The 14266-nt window shown below is 46.8% G+C and overlaps 1 protein-coding gene across 2 annotated transcripts; it reads left to right on the top strand.

The window, feature by feature from the left end:
- Positions 1-4989: 4989 nt before the first annotated feature.
- Positions 4990-12974, top strand: LOC115405933 (armadillo repeat-containing protein 1-like). Of its 2 annotated transcripts, none has more exons than XM_030115712.1 (7): positions 4990-5176; positions 5726-5946; positions 6030-6121; positions 6504-6693; positions 6824-6940; positions 7119-7193; positions 8602-12974. In XM_030115712.1, the coding sequence occupies exons 2-7, from the start codon at positions 5785-5787 to the stop codon at positions 8791-8793; spliced, it is 828 nt and encodes a 275-aa protein (XP_029971572.1). In that variant the 5' UTR covers positions 4990-5176; positions 5726-5784; the 3' UTR covers positions 8794-12974. The 2 variants fall into 2 exon arrangements, with proteins under 2 accessions (XP_029971572.1, XP_029971571.1); XM_030115711.1 differs by having other exon boundaries at positions 6794-6940.
- Positions 12975-14266: the final 1292 nt, after the last annotated feature.

Below are 14266 nucleotides of genomic sequence, written 5' to 3'. Positions count from 1 at the left end.
CGTTGCAGTCAAAGAACAGAGACACTGCATTTTTGGTTTTACACATAATTGTTTCATGAACAGCTTAAAGTATTGGTTGGGTTGAATAAAAAAGACTTTAAAACTGAATGTTTATAAGTTTAGAAGAAGAAAACTGACATTTCTGTGCCTGCTAGAAACAAGCTGCATGGAGGATTTCACTTTACATAAAAAGCATCATTGTTCCTAAACAGGTCAACTTTATGGAAAAAAAAAAAAAAAAAAAAAAAAGGACAAAAAATCCAGTTCAAATATACAAGTACGCTCAGTTTTTCCACAGGGTTTCTGGAGCGAGCAGACTCTCTGACAGGGGAGTAAGCATGTGTGGGACGCCAAGCGAAACATTGATTTTTCCACACAGAGCTCAGGTTTGGATTTGACTCGTATTTATTATGTCATAAGATCTCCTCAGACACTCAACGCAGAGTTAATGGATTTCAGTAGACCTCCGCTGGATGTTTAATGGGTTTCTTTCCATGTTTCGATATGGATCCCCTAGTGGACATGAGAGGCACTGCACCGCATCGTGTTCCATCCAGAGAAGTCAGGACTCTGAACTGACTGCAGATGTGAATTTGAGTGTAAGAGGTTGTCATTCTTCTGTTTTCACCCAATGCATCCATTTGGAGGAAAGGTGTTTCAAAAGTACGAAGTGTGTGCGGTTTGTCTCCCTTTGCCTTCAGGACAGTCAAAGTTAGCATTGACTGAAGCTCCCACCCTGAATCGTATCAAACATTCTAAAGAAAGAGATGGCTGTATGGAGGTCAGTATGACCACGTCATCTTGTATAAGTTGTTGTGAACATGAGAAATAAAGAGTTTTCAGTTAAAGGCTCCATGTTTATAGGGGGACCAGCGTCCCTCCACCACATCCTGCTGAGGCAGTGAAGCTACAGGCTGGTAACGCTGGGTAACTGAGGGTTCTTCCAGAAAATGACTTGACATGGAGGCAAGGTGAACATTAGACAGGTCACCTGTTCATCACTGGCATACAGTCAGTAATATTTACTATTTCAGATTCATAAATCAAATCAAAACATATATTTTTAGACTGTGAGAGGAAAACGTTCTACAAAGAGGAAATCCATGCCATTTAATCTCTAATCTTATTAAGGTTTATACTTTAAAGCTGCTGTAGGCAGGATTTTGCTAGTCAATGCTAATTTTTCTGTGTTTTCTTTGGATTAAATGTTAAATGGATTAATGAGTATCCATTGATACTAGGAGTGTAGCATAATTGCACTACCGCGAGGGCGCAGCATTTCTATCTGTCTCTGTTCTGAGCTGAAAAGGAATCTCAACCGCTCCCGGTATCTTTGAGCAATCAGAAGAGCCCCTGAGGCTCTAACCGTGATTGGTTGAGGGGCGTTCGCTACATGTTCTTGTGGGAGGGGCTTAACTTGCGTAAGGGCGTGATGTCAGAGAAAACAGGACAGGATTGGCTGTGCTGGGTTTCAAATCGCCATCTTAGATGGGTCAAATCGCCATCTTGCTTAGGTAACCCTAAGCAAGATGGCGGAGATGCCAAATCCTGCCTACAGCACCTTTAAATGAATACTCTGAAGCCCAAATCCAAAACAAAGGTTCTTTTCCAAAGACCAGGGAGGTATTTTGTTATTTACCTGACGGTTTCGGCAGCTGTCAGCTGTCTTCTTCAGAGAGTCACGTGATGTTGTTGTGACAAGCATAGTGCTCCGCGGAAGGATATACCGGCGCACAGCGGCTGAGTCTACTTGTGCTCCGGTATATCCTTCCGCGGGGCACTGCGCATGCGCAGGTCTGTGTGTATCAAAACGTTATTTTAACAGATTGAAAAGAAAACACGTCTTTTAAAATGTTTTATAACCATTCGGATTTACTTCACGTGCTAATACGCCGTCCCCTGGACCACTGGAAGGAGTATTTTGTCCACTTTCGTCAGTCCAGCTCTGTTTCCTCTTCACCTCCAGCAGCTGAGCTAAGCTAACTACGATGCTAACAGCTGGGATCCAGCGCTGGACGAACGGACACAAAAAAGGTAAATATGACCTTATCTCACTTTGTAAATGATAGGGATAGGGCGTGGGTCCAAAATCTTCGGAGTATTCCTTTAAACTGTGTAAACTGTGTGGAGACTGCCAAATTATTCTCCATTTCAACTGACTGGCAGCTATTAAAATTAAAAATATAATAGTGTCCCAGCGGCAGAACTACTATTGCAACAACACATGACCTGCTGGATGGAGCCAACCTGTCTGAACCCGGCTCACATTCCCCGTTAGCGGGAGAACAATCCGCCGTTCGATCGTTCCTGCTCCACAGTGACAAGAGGAGCCCACATCCAAGGATCAAAAAGTGGCATCGCTATGAACGTTTGGCTGCCAACAAGCCAGTTCTCCCTGAAGTAACTTTCCCAAGACCTCCAGTTTAAAACTCAGTCAGAAGGATGGCGAGGCCCCGCTTTCACGGTCTCATGTACTCATACTGGAAATCAAGATTGATTGATTGATCTTTATCTGCTGGTCTCTGAGTCCACTCTCCAGTTTTGTGCCTGAATTGAACCAAGAGAAACAACATGCAGACGCACACTTCTTCTGAACTGACACACACACATAATTTTAGCTGCTTTCTAGACACACTCTTCCCCGTAGAAAACTGCTCCTTCATAAACATGCCAGAGCTCACTGCACACACACACACACACACACACACACACACAAAGTGCTGAATACACGCAGTGTTTGGAGGAGGGTCGAGGTGAGATCATCATGCTCATAAAGTGGCGCCTTACGCTTGGCAACGCGCCACACACACTCACGCAGGTACCGTACAAGGCGTGTCGACAGAATAATGAGGCCTGCATGACGGCCCTGCTGACAGCACGGCTCATTACACACATGCACGGACACACACACACGCACGCACGCCGTGCACCGAGTTCACAGAATAAACCACACACCTACAAACATGTGAGCAGACTTGCAGACGGTAACTTTTACAACAACAACGCACAGCCACAATCATATCTGACACATTTACAGCCCCAGTTCCCGAAAACTTGGTGCGTTGAGTAAATCATGAATAAAAACAGAACGCTGTGAGGACAGAGGCTTCAAACAGCCGTTCAACTCAGCGCGATGGAGACCGTTTGGAAACCATGACATTGCTTCATATTCCATCGACATGTAAAGGTTATGCACTGCTGCAAATCTCCTCCTCATATATCCTCTGCTTTGACAATATACACACACACAGTACACACAGAACACTGCGTAGCGTCTTATGTACACACTGCCCAGAACAAAGGACCGCTCCAGCTGACTGTCAAGGAGCGTGTCAGTCGTACCTCATTCATCTGTATCACGTAGCATCACTGGTGTGTGAGCAACTAAACTCTTTAGCATGTAGCATGTAGCTCGTCTCGGAGTGAAAACCACCTGGATCCACTGAGCAGCAACGTCAAGTCCAAACACTGATCATATCTTCAGGATGGAGTTGGGGGAATCAACTAACACACACACACTTGTAGCAGTGGGCCGCGTCAGGACAATGGGCTCAGGAGCATGATGACGGTCAGCAGTGGGATTTGAAACTGCAAACTTCAGAACACAAACAGCCAACATCACAGAAACCTAGCAGCTAAAAGCCTTTCTGCGTGGTTCATTGATGTGATGCTAAACTTTAGCTCTTGTATTATGCATGTTTTCACAAACTCCCTCCGACGGCATGAGGCTGGTTCAACATCAACCAGGCAGCTTTTCTTCATGGCAGCGTCGCTGATGTCTCAGCTCCGCTCTCTGAGCTGTGTTGTTGCTGGAAGTTTTAAGAAATGTGTTTAGAAAAAAATAATAAAAAAATCAGGGTTGTCTTTGAAATGTTTACCATAAAGCCTGTTTTGGTCCACAGGCCTTATGCTTGACTTTTGTATAGTGGCCGGTACTCACCACAGAATCTTGTCAGTTTGATTTTGAGTGAGGACTTTCTGTGTAGTTTGCATGTTGTCTCTGAGGCAGTTTTTTCTTGGCGCACTTTCCAAACAGTCTAAAAATAAAAAGAGGTTGAAATAAAGCAAAGCTGCATTAAAATGCTGTTGTATATACTGACGCTCTGACAGCAGCAAAGGGCTGGATTAGATAGTTAATTTCTGCTGGGATTTTATTTAAAAATATATCAGGCTACTTTTGACACTCTTGCCTTGGCTAGGACTTTCTGTGTGGAGTTTGCATGTTCTCCCTGTGCATATTGGAGTGTTTTTACTGGAACTGTGTTTTTTCCTGTGATGTATTGGCCCAGGTATACGTTACCTTCGCCCGTTGTCAGCTTGGATCAGCTCCAGCGACATACGACTCAGAAACAGGATGAATCTGTACAGAAAATTGACCAGGGAGTGTTAAGGAAGACTTGAGTCATATTTTAGTGTAATTATCAACTGTTAAATCGGTTCTTGCCTTCCGTGTAGCCAGCAGCGTCTCAAAACCCTGTTCTGCTGGATAGCACTATAGAAGTTTGATGGATGGATGAGTTTGCAGCAGATAGTGATGGTGTGTGTGGCGCCTGCAGCTCTGTGCTGCCCTCTGCTGGATCAACACTGAACTGCAATATTCCATTTAACAGTTCAGGACCAAAGAAACAGAAACTGTTACTTTCGGTTGTTATTGTCCATTCATTGCTATTCAGTGTTTTTTTTTTTTAATCAGGGAAAAGGATAAAATTAAATTCAATGGGCCACATTTGTCGAAGAAATTTATATCTCTCTCTGTCTCTCGTATTAATTAGTTTCATGTAAGTAGTATTCATGCAGAGTTAAATTGGGAGTGTGTTCCTCTTTAACCCTTTCCTGAGCGGCCGCTCTTCAAGCTGAAGCTGCTTCATCATCATCGTCAGGGCGGCGGCTCTTTAACGGCAGGAACAGCGCGGCTGATTGGCCAAGAGAATCTCGTGGCCGCGCCTCGTCCAATCACAAGCGTCGGTGTTGGGACGTGCGCGCCCTGGATGCTCTCCTTTAGCAGGAAACATTGTGTGTTTGTGTCTGCGGGGCTCATAAACATCACCGAGGCGGGAGAAAACCCCGGGAAAAGCTCTTCGTCCCCGCCCGCCGCCGGGACGCCGCTGCCGGGCGCCGCTGCGCCTCATGTCGGTCTGACGGGAGAGCAGCCGCGCGGTGCCGGTGACCGACAGAGGTGAGGCTGCTAGCTGTTAGCATTAGCATCTGCAGGCAGATGTTCTGAGCCGAAAGATATCACCTGAGAGCCGGGGGGATAGGGGGCAGCAGAACCAGAGGTCCAGGGGGGACAGGGGACAGCAGAACCAGACGTCCAGGGGGGGGGGGGACAGCAGAGCCAGAGGTCCAGGGGGGACAGCAGAACCAGACGTCCAGGGGGATTGGGGGACAGCAGAGCCAGAGGTCCAGGGGGGACAGCAGAACCAGAGGTCCAGGGGGGACAGCAGAACCCGAGGTCCAGGGGGCAGCAGAACCAGTGATCCGGGGGGGACGGGACAGCAGAACCAGAGGTCCAGGGGGATGGGGGGACAGCAGAACCAGAGGTCCAGGGGGGACAACAGAACCAGAAGAAAATAAAGACTAAAGAAAAACAAAAGAATGAGTATCAATCAGTATCAGTCTTTTTGCATCATCGTACATTCATATCACCTAATATCACCACCTCTTCATCAGTATCTACAACACAGCATCCGTCTCTTCAGAATGTCACAGTGTCTTATGATTGCAGGTTGTTTGCCGCTGCCATCCACGGCCTGTCCTTGCATGGGTGACTGACCGTCCACCATCATGAGCTCCGAGCCGGACGCCCTGGCCGTGGTCAACCAGCTGCGGGACCTGGCCGCAGACCCGATGAACCGCCGGGCCATCGTCCAGGACCAGGGCTGCCTCCCAGGCCTCATCCTCTTCCTGGACCACCCCAACCCCCAGGTGGTCTACTCTGCCCTCCTGGTGAGCTGTGCCCCTGACGCGTCGATAATGTCTGCCACGTTGTGTTGGGGCGGTGCGACCTGTGACCGTGGCTGTCATTCCAGGCGATCCGGTACCTGGCAGAATGTCGGCCCAACCGGGAGAAGCTGAAGGGAGAGTTGGGGATGATGCTGAGCCTGCAGAACGTTGTGCAGAAGTGAGTGTGGTGGTTCTCTGCACAGGATTTACCTGAAAGCTACACATCTGCAGGTTGATGCTGCATGTATCGAGTTCCCTAAACTGTTTCTTCAGCTGAAATCAGACGTGTAATGGTGAACTACAGCGAGCCTCGGTCAGTCCTGGTCAGAATAAACTCCCAGCTTCCTCAGTGGTACAGGAGGTCAGAGTAACACCCTCCAGTGTTACTATATGTTTACATGATTCTATAAGGTGACGTTTGAAATGAAGTGAGGTTTACAAACATGAACATGCAATGTTTCGTCGATAGTCGTGATCAGTTTTCAAATGTTCCCCCAGCTGTGATAGAACAGTCTGTATCAGCAGGCTGTGCTGATCTTGTCTCCTGTCTTGTCCTCCAGGTCTACCACTCCCGGGGAGACGAAGCTCTTGGCGTCTGAGATCTATGAGCTGCTCCAGGCATCGGGCAGCGCCGACTCCGAGCCGGCCGAGGAGCCTGTAAGCAGTCGCCGGAAGGCCCAGTTCTTCCTGGGATCCAGCAACAAGCGAGCCAAGACCGTCATCCTCCACATCGACGGGCTGGATGACTCGGTGAGCGCTCGGCCGACATCTCTTTCAGTCAATCAGTTACGATCAGTAGGCCTCTCGGTGTAAAGGTTTAGAACTCGCTTTCGGTTTCATTATGATTCAGTCCAGTGCGACTTTGCGTTGTCCCCGGCAGAGCCGGAGGAGTCTGTGTGAGGAGGCGCTGCTGAAGATCCGAGGAGTCATCAGCTTCACCTTCCAAATGGCCGTGAAGAGATGCATCGTCCGCATCCGCTCAGACCTGAAGGCAGAGGTGAGGTCCGACGGCACAGCTGACGCCTCTGCCGTCACTGATGACCTGTGACACAAAAAAAAAGAGTTCCTGGAAACAAGCTGAACCTCACGACTGACTGACACACGTGCGATTCATAAACCCAGCAGGACTGAGAAAAGATGAGCGAGTGTCGAAGTGACGGTGTTTCTGTGTTCAGGCTCTGGCGTCTGCCATCGCTTCCACTGAGGTGATGAAGGCTCAGCAGGTGGTGAAGGCTGAAAACGGAGAAGAGGTCAGTGTCTTTTACCTTCTCCCTCCATGAAAACTGAGACAAGCGGTTGCTACAGACGGACTAAAGAATAATATAAAATAAAGCAAAATATAACCCTGATTTATTTAAAAAGATGTTTAGAATTTAAATTCTAATAATCTATGGCAGAGGCAGTTTTTAGGATAGTTTAGCCAGTCCTGCTTTGTGGAACCTTCATATTTCACATGATTTGAATGACTGAGGATTTCCAGACAGTCCCGGCTTGCTTTCCTCCCTCCTACATGTTAAAAGATGCCTGAGGCAGGATGTTGGCACCACGTCTGAGGAGGCAGAAGCAGGAAGCGTGATTTCACTGCCGCTCAGTGTGGTCGAGTTGATTTATGCTCAGAAAATCACCAGTAGGGGGCAGCAGAGTGGAAGTAATGCTGAAAGTGGCTGATGAGTGCAGAGCAGGACCTGGGTTCCTGAGCCAGTTGGAGCCTCTTCAGCCTCTCCTGGTTTCTCCAGATATCCTTAAACAGAAGAACTCCTTTCTACAGTTTGCTGACTTAATAAAAGAGGAATTAGACATAATGTGACTTTTCATCTTTTCTGTCTAATAACTAGACAATGCAAATCTACAAGTTCATTTTTTCCTTTTTTAAGATTCTCCCAGAAGAAATATATTTGTTTACCATGAAGCTTCATGCAGCAGTATTCCATGCCCTTGTCGTAACTTTCTTTTGTCCTGCTTCCTGGAGACGTTCGTGAGTGCTCAGGGTCGGTTTCAACAGCAGTGTTCATGCTGACAGCTTTAACTTTCCGGTCCAAAGAGAGTCAAAACACAAAGATAATCATTTTAACTGTGTTAGCTGTCATAGTTGATGTCTCCTCATTACATCTGATGATGCTTCCCTGGAATGTGTTGACATAGACATTGTTTTTTGATTCAAACTGATTTGATAATTTAGAATGCTTAAACGTAAGAAAAAATAATATCCTTTGATAGAAATCTTAAGACAGCAGAGTGATTGCATGAGATTTCCACATCAGGTTGGATTTTCTTCCTGAGTAAAGATTTAAAAAGCAAAAAGACAGTAAGGATGGAATTGGCCATTTTCACACACCGTCTGATGCTTGAGGCTTATGGTTACTCTTTTTAGTGCAATTTATTTGTGCTGATGAGTCTGTGTCTTCAGTTAGCCGTCTAGACTAACTCATAGACACATACGTCATAGACTTTTCATAGACTTTTCCTCTAAAGGAGGCGACTGCCAGCTTCAACCGTTGCCATGATTTCATTGGGTAATATGAAAATTCTTGAGGACCCAGAATGTTGCCCTGTGGGACTCCACATGCAGCTCTTTACTAGCATCCGAGCCTCTGGCCGGTCCCTGCTTTCCCTCAGCATTCAGTGAGCGTGTGGCCTTTTCCCCGTCTGCGTCCACAGGTTCTGATCCCCTTCCCAGAGGACGGCTCCGTGGAGGTGGAGCAGAACGTGGACCTGCCGGACTACCTGCCGGAGGACGAGAGCCCGTCTCAGGAGCCTGACAAGGCAGTGAGCCGTGTGGGATCGGGCCAGGACGGGGCCAGCTGGCTAGGCGCCGCCGCCAACTTCCTGTCCCGCTCCTTCTACTGGTGACCCCCCACCCCAGAGACCAGCCTCTCCCCGACAGACTCACAACCATCCCTACGTTGAATGTCCCGCCATCTCTCTCAGCTGCAATCAACAATCTGCCAAAAATGTACCGCTGGAGTGGCGGCAAAGCGCGAGAGAGCAACTCCCCACCAACCAGGTCTCCACTTTCATTCCCCCGGGTTCCTTCTGTTCCAAACCACATTGTCTTAACGGACAGGAAGCGTCCTGCGGCGGCACGAACAAACAGCAGTGAGTGGAAGTACAGACTCCCGCTCCTCCTCCGACCCTCACATTATTTATTAGAGCAGCCTCAGAGCTCACTCGACTGTGCCTTTAGTTTCTCTGACCTACAAACACCCTGCCGACGCCGCCGCGGCCTGAGCGCGGCTCAAGTTCCAACGGCTCCTCTCAGTCACTCCTGTACTGTGGCCATTAAAGCCGCAATTGTTTCACCCGATAATACGGCTTCAGCCATTCAAAGCTCAAAAAGAAAGAAGCGCTGCTGCCAAATGCCGACAAAAATATTTCCTCGGGACCCACTGACCCGGGATCAGGTTTCCGGTTCTTAACACAAACCACATGCAGCCCAGATTACGTGAACGGTTCCCACACTGATGTTCTGGGTCGTCAGTGATGGCTGGAGCGTCGCTCGTGAGACTCATGATGATTAAACGGTATTTTATGGAATCAGCTCCTTGATCACTTTTTTTAAAATCGTTATGAACAAATATTCCTTCGAAGTGAAGCAATCCAGGCGAGTTCAACAGTGTTGCTGAGTATGCATTAGTAATGTTTGATTCCAGGCCATCATGAGAGCAGTGTGGGGGAATTACTCAGGTTTCACACACGGATTCACTCCTCAGTGTCGGCTGGTTTACAGCATTTTAATACTTATCTAAAGAGTGACTAACTTGCAGAATGAGAGTTCCTCACATCCTGGGTGATACGTTATTTGTTTCTTTGTCATTTCAGATGTTGACTATACAGGAACAAATGTGGCAACGCTATTGTGTTTTAGTCATGGAGGTTTTAGAGAAACATGGGTTCCAATTATTCTGTCTTCATGAAATTCAATTCCTGCTCAGTGTAATTAACCTTTTTACCCTCACGTCGTACTCCATGACGTTGACTTTAATGTGCTCTGGCGACGAAGCTAATCTGCACTGGAAGTATTTTTATGGTACCGTTTATCCAGAAAACTCATGTTCACATCTGTTTTGTGTCTCACGTATTTCTGGTTCCCGTCATTGTTGGTCATATTTAACGGTTCACGCTGGAGTTTGGTGTTGAGTCATCGTTTACACGTCATAAACACGCCGTTCAGTCAAAGGTCGGCTGCACAAGGTGTGAAATGACGAACATGAAAAGACTGATTTGGAAAACTGAACAAAAGTGTTGCACTTCTTTGGAAACCTTTAAGCGGCCATCACGCAATCCCTATTGTGGAGTAACGTTAGTGGCTACAATACAGGAGTGTGAAACCCAGAACTCTGACTGATGAGACACACCGTGATCCTCTTGACTTTCCCTGTGAGGTCTGGACTGGAGTCGCCCCTGAGCAGAGGGGGAATCGTGGTCGGACGCCAGTCCCACCCTGGCACGGCGTGTTCACCCACAGATCAGAGGTCAGAGGAACCCAAAGGGTCAGGTTTGAAGACTGCAGGCTCTGAGGTCCGCCTGATCAGTGCTTTACTCCCTCACCTTGACGCTGGGAGTCTCCTGGACTGTCGTCATGTTTACACTCTGAACAAAATGCCTTCAGACTGAATTCTTGTTCAAACCTGTGGATCAGACCTGCCAGCACTGCTACTTGCTTCTCCTTGGATTTTCCTGAAAAAAGACTCAAGAACTTGTTTTTGCACAGTTGCTTTGAAATGCATGTTAAACTGGTCACCTGTATCCAGTTTCCAAGCAGTGTGAAGAACAGGGGTAAGACAGTGGCTGACGCATCTGGAGTTTCTTGCTTTTCTGTGTTATTTGGCCATGAAAGGTGATCTGACCTGCATATAAGTCTCTAGAATGAATAACTGTGACTGCCATGTGTTTGTTGAACGTGTAAATTATAAATTCAGAAAGCTGCAGGACCAAATTGAGGCAAAACCTGGTTGATCATCAGATCTGTTCAAGAAGAACTTTGGACCATATTCACAGTAGTACTTCACTTGATTGATCATCCATCTTTTCTCAAAGGGTGTGTGTGTGTGTGATCTGATCAGGTTTTGTTACACTGCAGCAGAAATCAGTTCAGTGACTCCAGACAGGAAAGAGCTGCATGTGACTTTCAGTATCCTTATCATTCCCCCTCTTTCTTCTTCTCGTACCTCCAATCATCGTCACAACAAGCTTCTGTCGAGGATCTCCACAGGACTGAAAGCAGCGGAGTGTTTTTCCACATTAAGAGTACACTGCGAGGAGAATAATTCCTCAGATTCCAGCAGAACGCTTCCATGATGACCTTTTACGACCTTGTACAGATTTCTACTGTCTTGATGTGGTGCTGTTTTCAGTGTGTGTGTTAATGTAGCCGCCAGTTGAGCTCCGCCCATCACGCTCACAGCCCGGTCTTACTGGTGTTAACGGAGGTGGTCGGCACAACTCGGCATCGGCCCGCCTATGAGACAATAGGTTGAAAAGTGTATTCCTTCTTCAAAAATACTGCGAGCGATGCGCCATGTCACAAGTCGTCGCCACGAAAGCTTCGTGTTCAGTTCAACATTCACATTATTTTACTGGGGAAGCACAAACGGCCCTCTAGGGGCGATGCTGTTTATGACAGGCACAATGAAGAGGCCTGAAAGCCTGTCGGTGGTTCATCTTGTCCTGAGGTGTGTGATCAGGTTCTGCTAGCTTCAAGTCATGTTATGCAGTTTTAGTGATCTGACAGAAGCCTGAAGGGAGCCTTGTCACATTTGACGAAATAGTTGTCGCCGCATTCTTTAAGTCACCGTTTGGCTGTTTTTCGCTCCTGATGGCAGCTGCAGGTTTTCTGTAAAGACGGGACTTGTCATGAGCCACCTCAGTGGGGAATGGTAACAGAAGCAAGTCAGGGTTCAGGGGAATTGACGCCTTTTCTCGGCATGAGTTTTATTCACAACATCGTCCAAATAAGCTTCACAGCAAGGGAACCCAGAGAAAACCGTGGCAGTGATCTATTCGGGGAAACATCAGGAGCGTCGCCACGTATTTCACAAAGGCAGAGACCTGTTTTGCCTTTTGCTTAATAGTATTACACATTCCTCAACTCGAGCCAAGAGGATAAGTCATTTAGTGATTGGAGCCATCAGCCTTAGAGGCCAAGAGCTTCATGTTGGCTCCTGAGCTCTGCGATGCCTTCGCTTCGGCAAATGAAGACGGTGAGGCTTGTGACCTCTTCAGTATTGAACGAGGCTTCAAACGGATCCGCGTGATTTTTATTTTTAATTTCAGTGATGAGATTTTGACAAAACATGAGAAGATACAAATACATCTTATATAAAGGTGAGATCAGTGTGAATTTATCTTCTGAATTGATCCTCAAAGTGCTTTATATTGGTAATCCTGACCAGCTGGGTCAAATCAAGGTGTTTTTAGAGTTAGTTGTTGGAGTTTTTTTTGTCTCCAATAGGATTCAACCACTGATCATTTCGCACTTTAGCAGTGTGCCAACTCCAGTGACCCACCCTCTGTGTTTTGAGGTTACTGGATTCCAAAAACTCTCTCTTTACTGCAAAGCAGAGATGACGACCGACCATTGACTGTGATAACACTGCGACTGTTATGTGAAGCTGAAGCTCGTCTGGATATTTTCCAATGGGAAGATAAGATTCTGTCCAGTAGTTCTTCACATTTTGAATCTGTCGTCTCATACTCGGGTCAATGCCGTTTGTGTGTTTTTCAGCTGTTTCATCATCACAGGTCACATTTTTCAGTGAAGCGGTGTGTACTGTTGTCTGCCTGCATGAGCTTGTCTCTTCCTTTTCTATTTTATTCTCAGGTCAGATTCAGATACATTTATTTAAAAGAAAAAACACAACTACTAGAAATGTAAGTAATTTCTGCTGATGTCAACATAAGTTATTCTCTGAGACTTGCTTCTCCTCATGGCTCGTGTTCCCTGTTTGCCATCAGTCACCATCATCAGTGCTGCTGTGGAAACTGTGTTCTCTAAGAATGATTCCTGAAATTTTGCATTAAAACTGTGTGATAAAAGATGCGTTGTGCTCAATTGTGACCTGGAGCTGCTGCTTCACCTGGATCAAGACAGTCCAACAGTTTGGTGGTGTCTTTAGTTTCGTCAGTCTTGTTGGGTGTGAGGAGACACTGAGCTCTGACTGGTTTTGGAAATGTTCACAACTCTCTTGGTTCTTTGACGGGTTGGATTTGGGCCACGGGTTTGACACCCCTGATTTCCACTGAAAGAAGAGGACATTCTCTGATTGTTTTCTTCAGGATCTCTCAGGTTTTCTCACTCGTTTTAAAAACGTGTGTAACAAGTGAGCAGGAAACTCTTACGAACAGAACAGCTGGTAACCGGTTAGTTAGGCTCACTTCATTGACTTCAGGGGAACATCAGCTCCTGGTGAGCAGAGAAGGAGGCGTACTGAATGAGAGCGAGTGAGTGGCAAGTGTCCTCTGTGGCTCTGCCGCTCGGCTCCACACAAGCTGAACGGAGGCTTTTGTCCGGGCCTGAAAAGCCGAAGGGGAAGGTTTTTGTATCAGACAGAAGATGAGTTGAGCCCAGCAGAGAAAAGCTGCTGTGTTGTGTTTTGGACGGCTGAATGAAAGTCGGCACACGGAGGTCACTGCAGTTCTCAATCAGAGGCGGCTGTAAACAGCCTGAACACAGAGGACAGAGAAGCTCAGTGCAGTCAGGGGACGTTGCAGCGTCACACTAGCTTCTTGAAACATGAAAACTCAGTTGGGCCCGTCTTCAAAGGTCCCTTCCATTCATCTGTTGTGGCTTCATGAGGCTCAGCTTGTTCATGTTTATGCTGCGCAGCCCCGTCACTCACAGGATGGGTCACTTTCACACTTACAGTCTGCTACAGTGACATTGGAAGAGGAGTTTCAAGAAGCTTGTACACACCTTGCAGTTCAGTGTCTTTCGCAAAGAGATAGACACTTTTTTAGACAGATGGACCACACTGCTGTTGGCATTGTGAGAGAAAAGACAGCCCTCTTCCAGACATCCATATATTGTGTTGTGATTAACTGGACACTACAGCCCGGTTTTTCCAAAGAGGTGGAATTGTAGAAATTCCAGGCAATGCAGCCAAGTAGATTGCACTCAATGAATAGAACCTTCTGAGAACTCATATGAACACAAAGGACCTCCTTTCTCGGTGGACTTAGGACCCAATTCATGAAAAACTTGTGAATCTGACCTAACCTGTTTCTGAACCACCATTTGTTAACTTAGCTCCTTTTGAAACATCTGCTTAAAAAGTTCCCTGAGAGAGCTTTGGTCTCTCAATGGAGCTGAAAATCACAGAAATTC

Source organism: Salarias fasciatus, chromosome 18 (genome assembly GCF_902148845.1).
Source record: "Salarias fasciatus chromosome 18, fSalaFa1.1, whole genome shotgun sequence".
Lineage (NCBI taxonomy): Eukaryota > Metazoa > Chordata > Actinopteri > Blenniiformes > Blenniidae > Salarias > Salarias fasciatus.
This window is presented reverse-complemented; position numbering and strand designations above follow the sequence as displayed.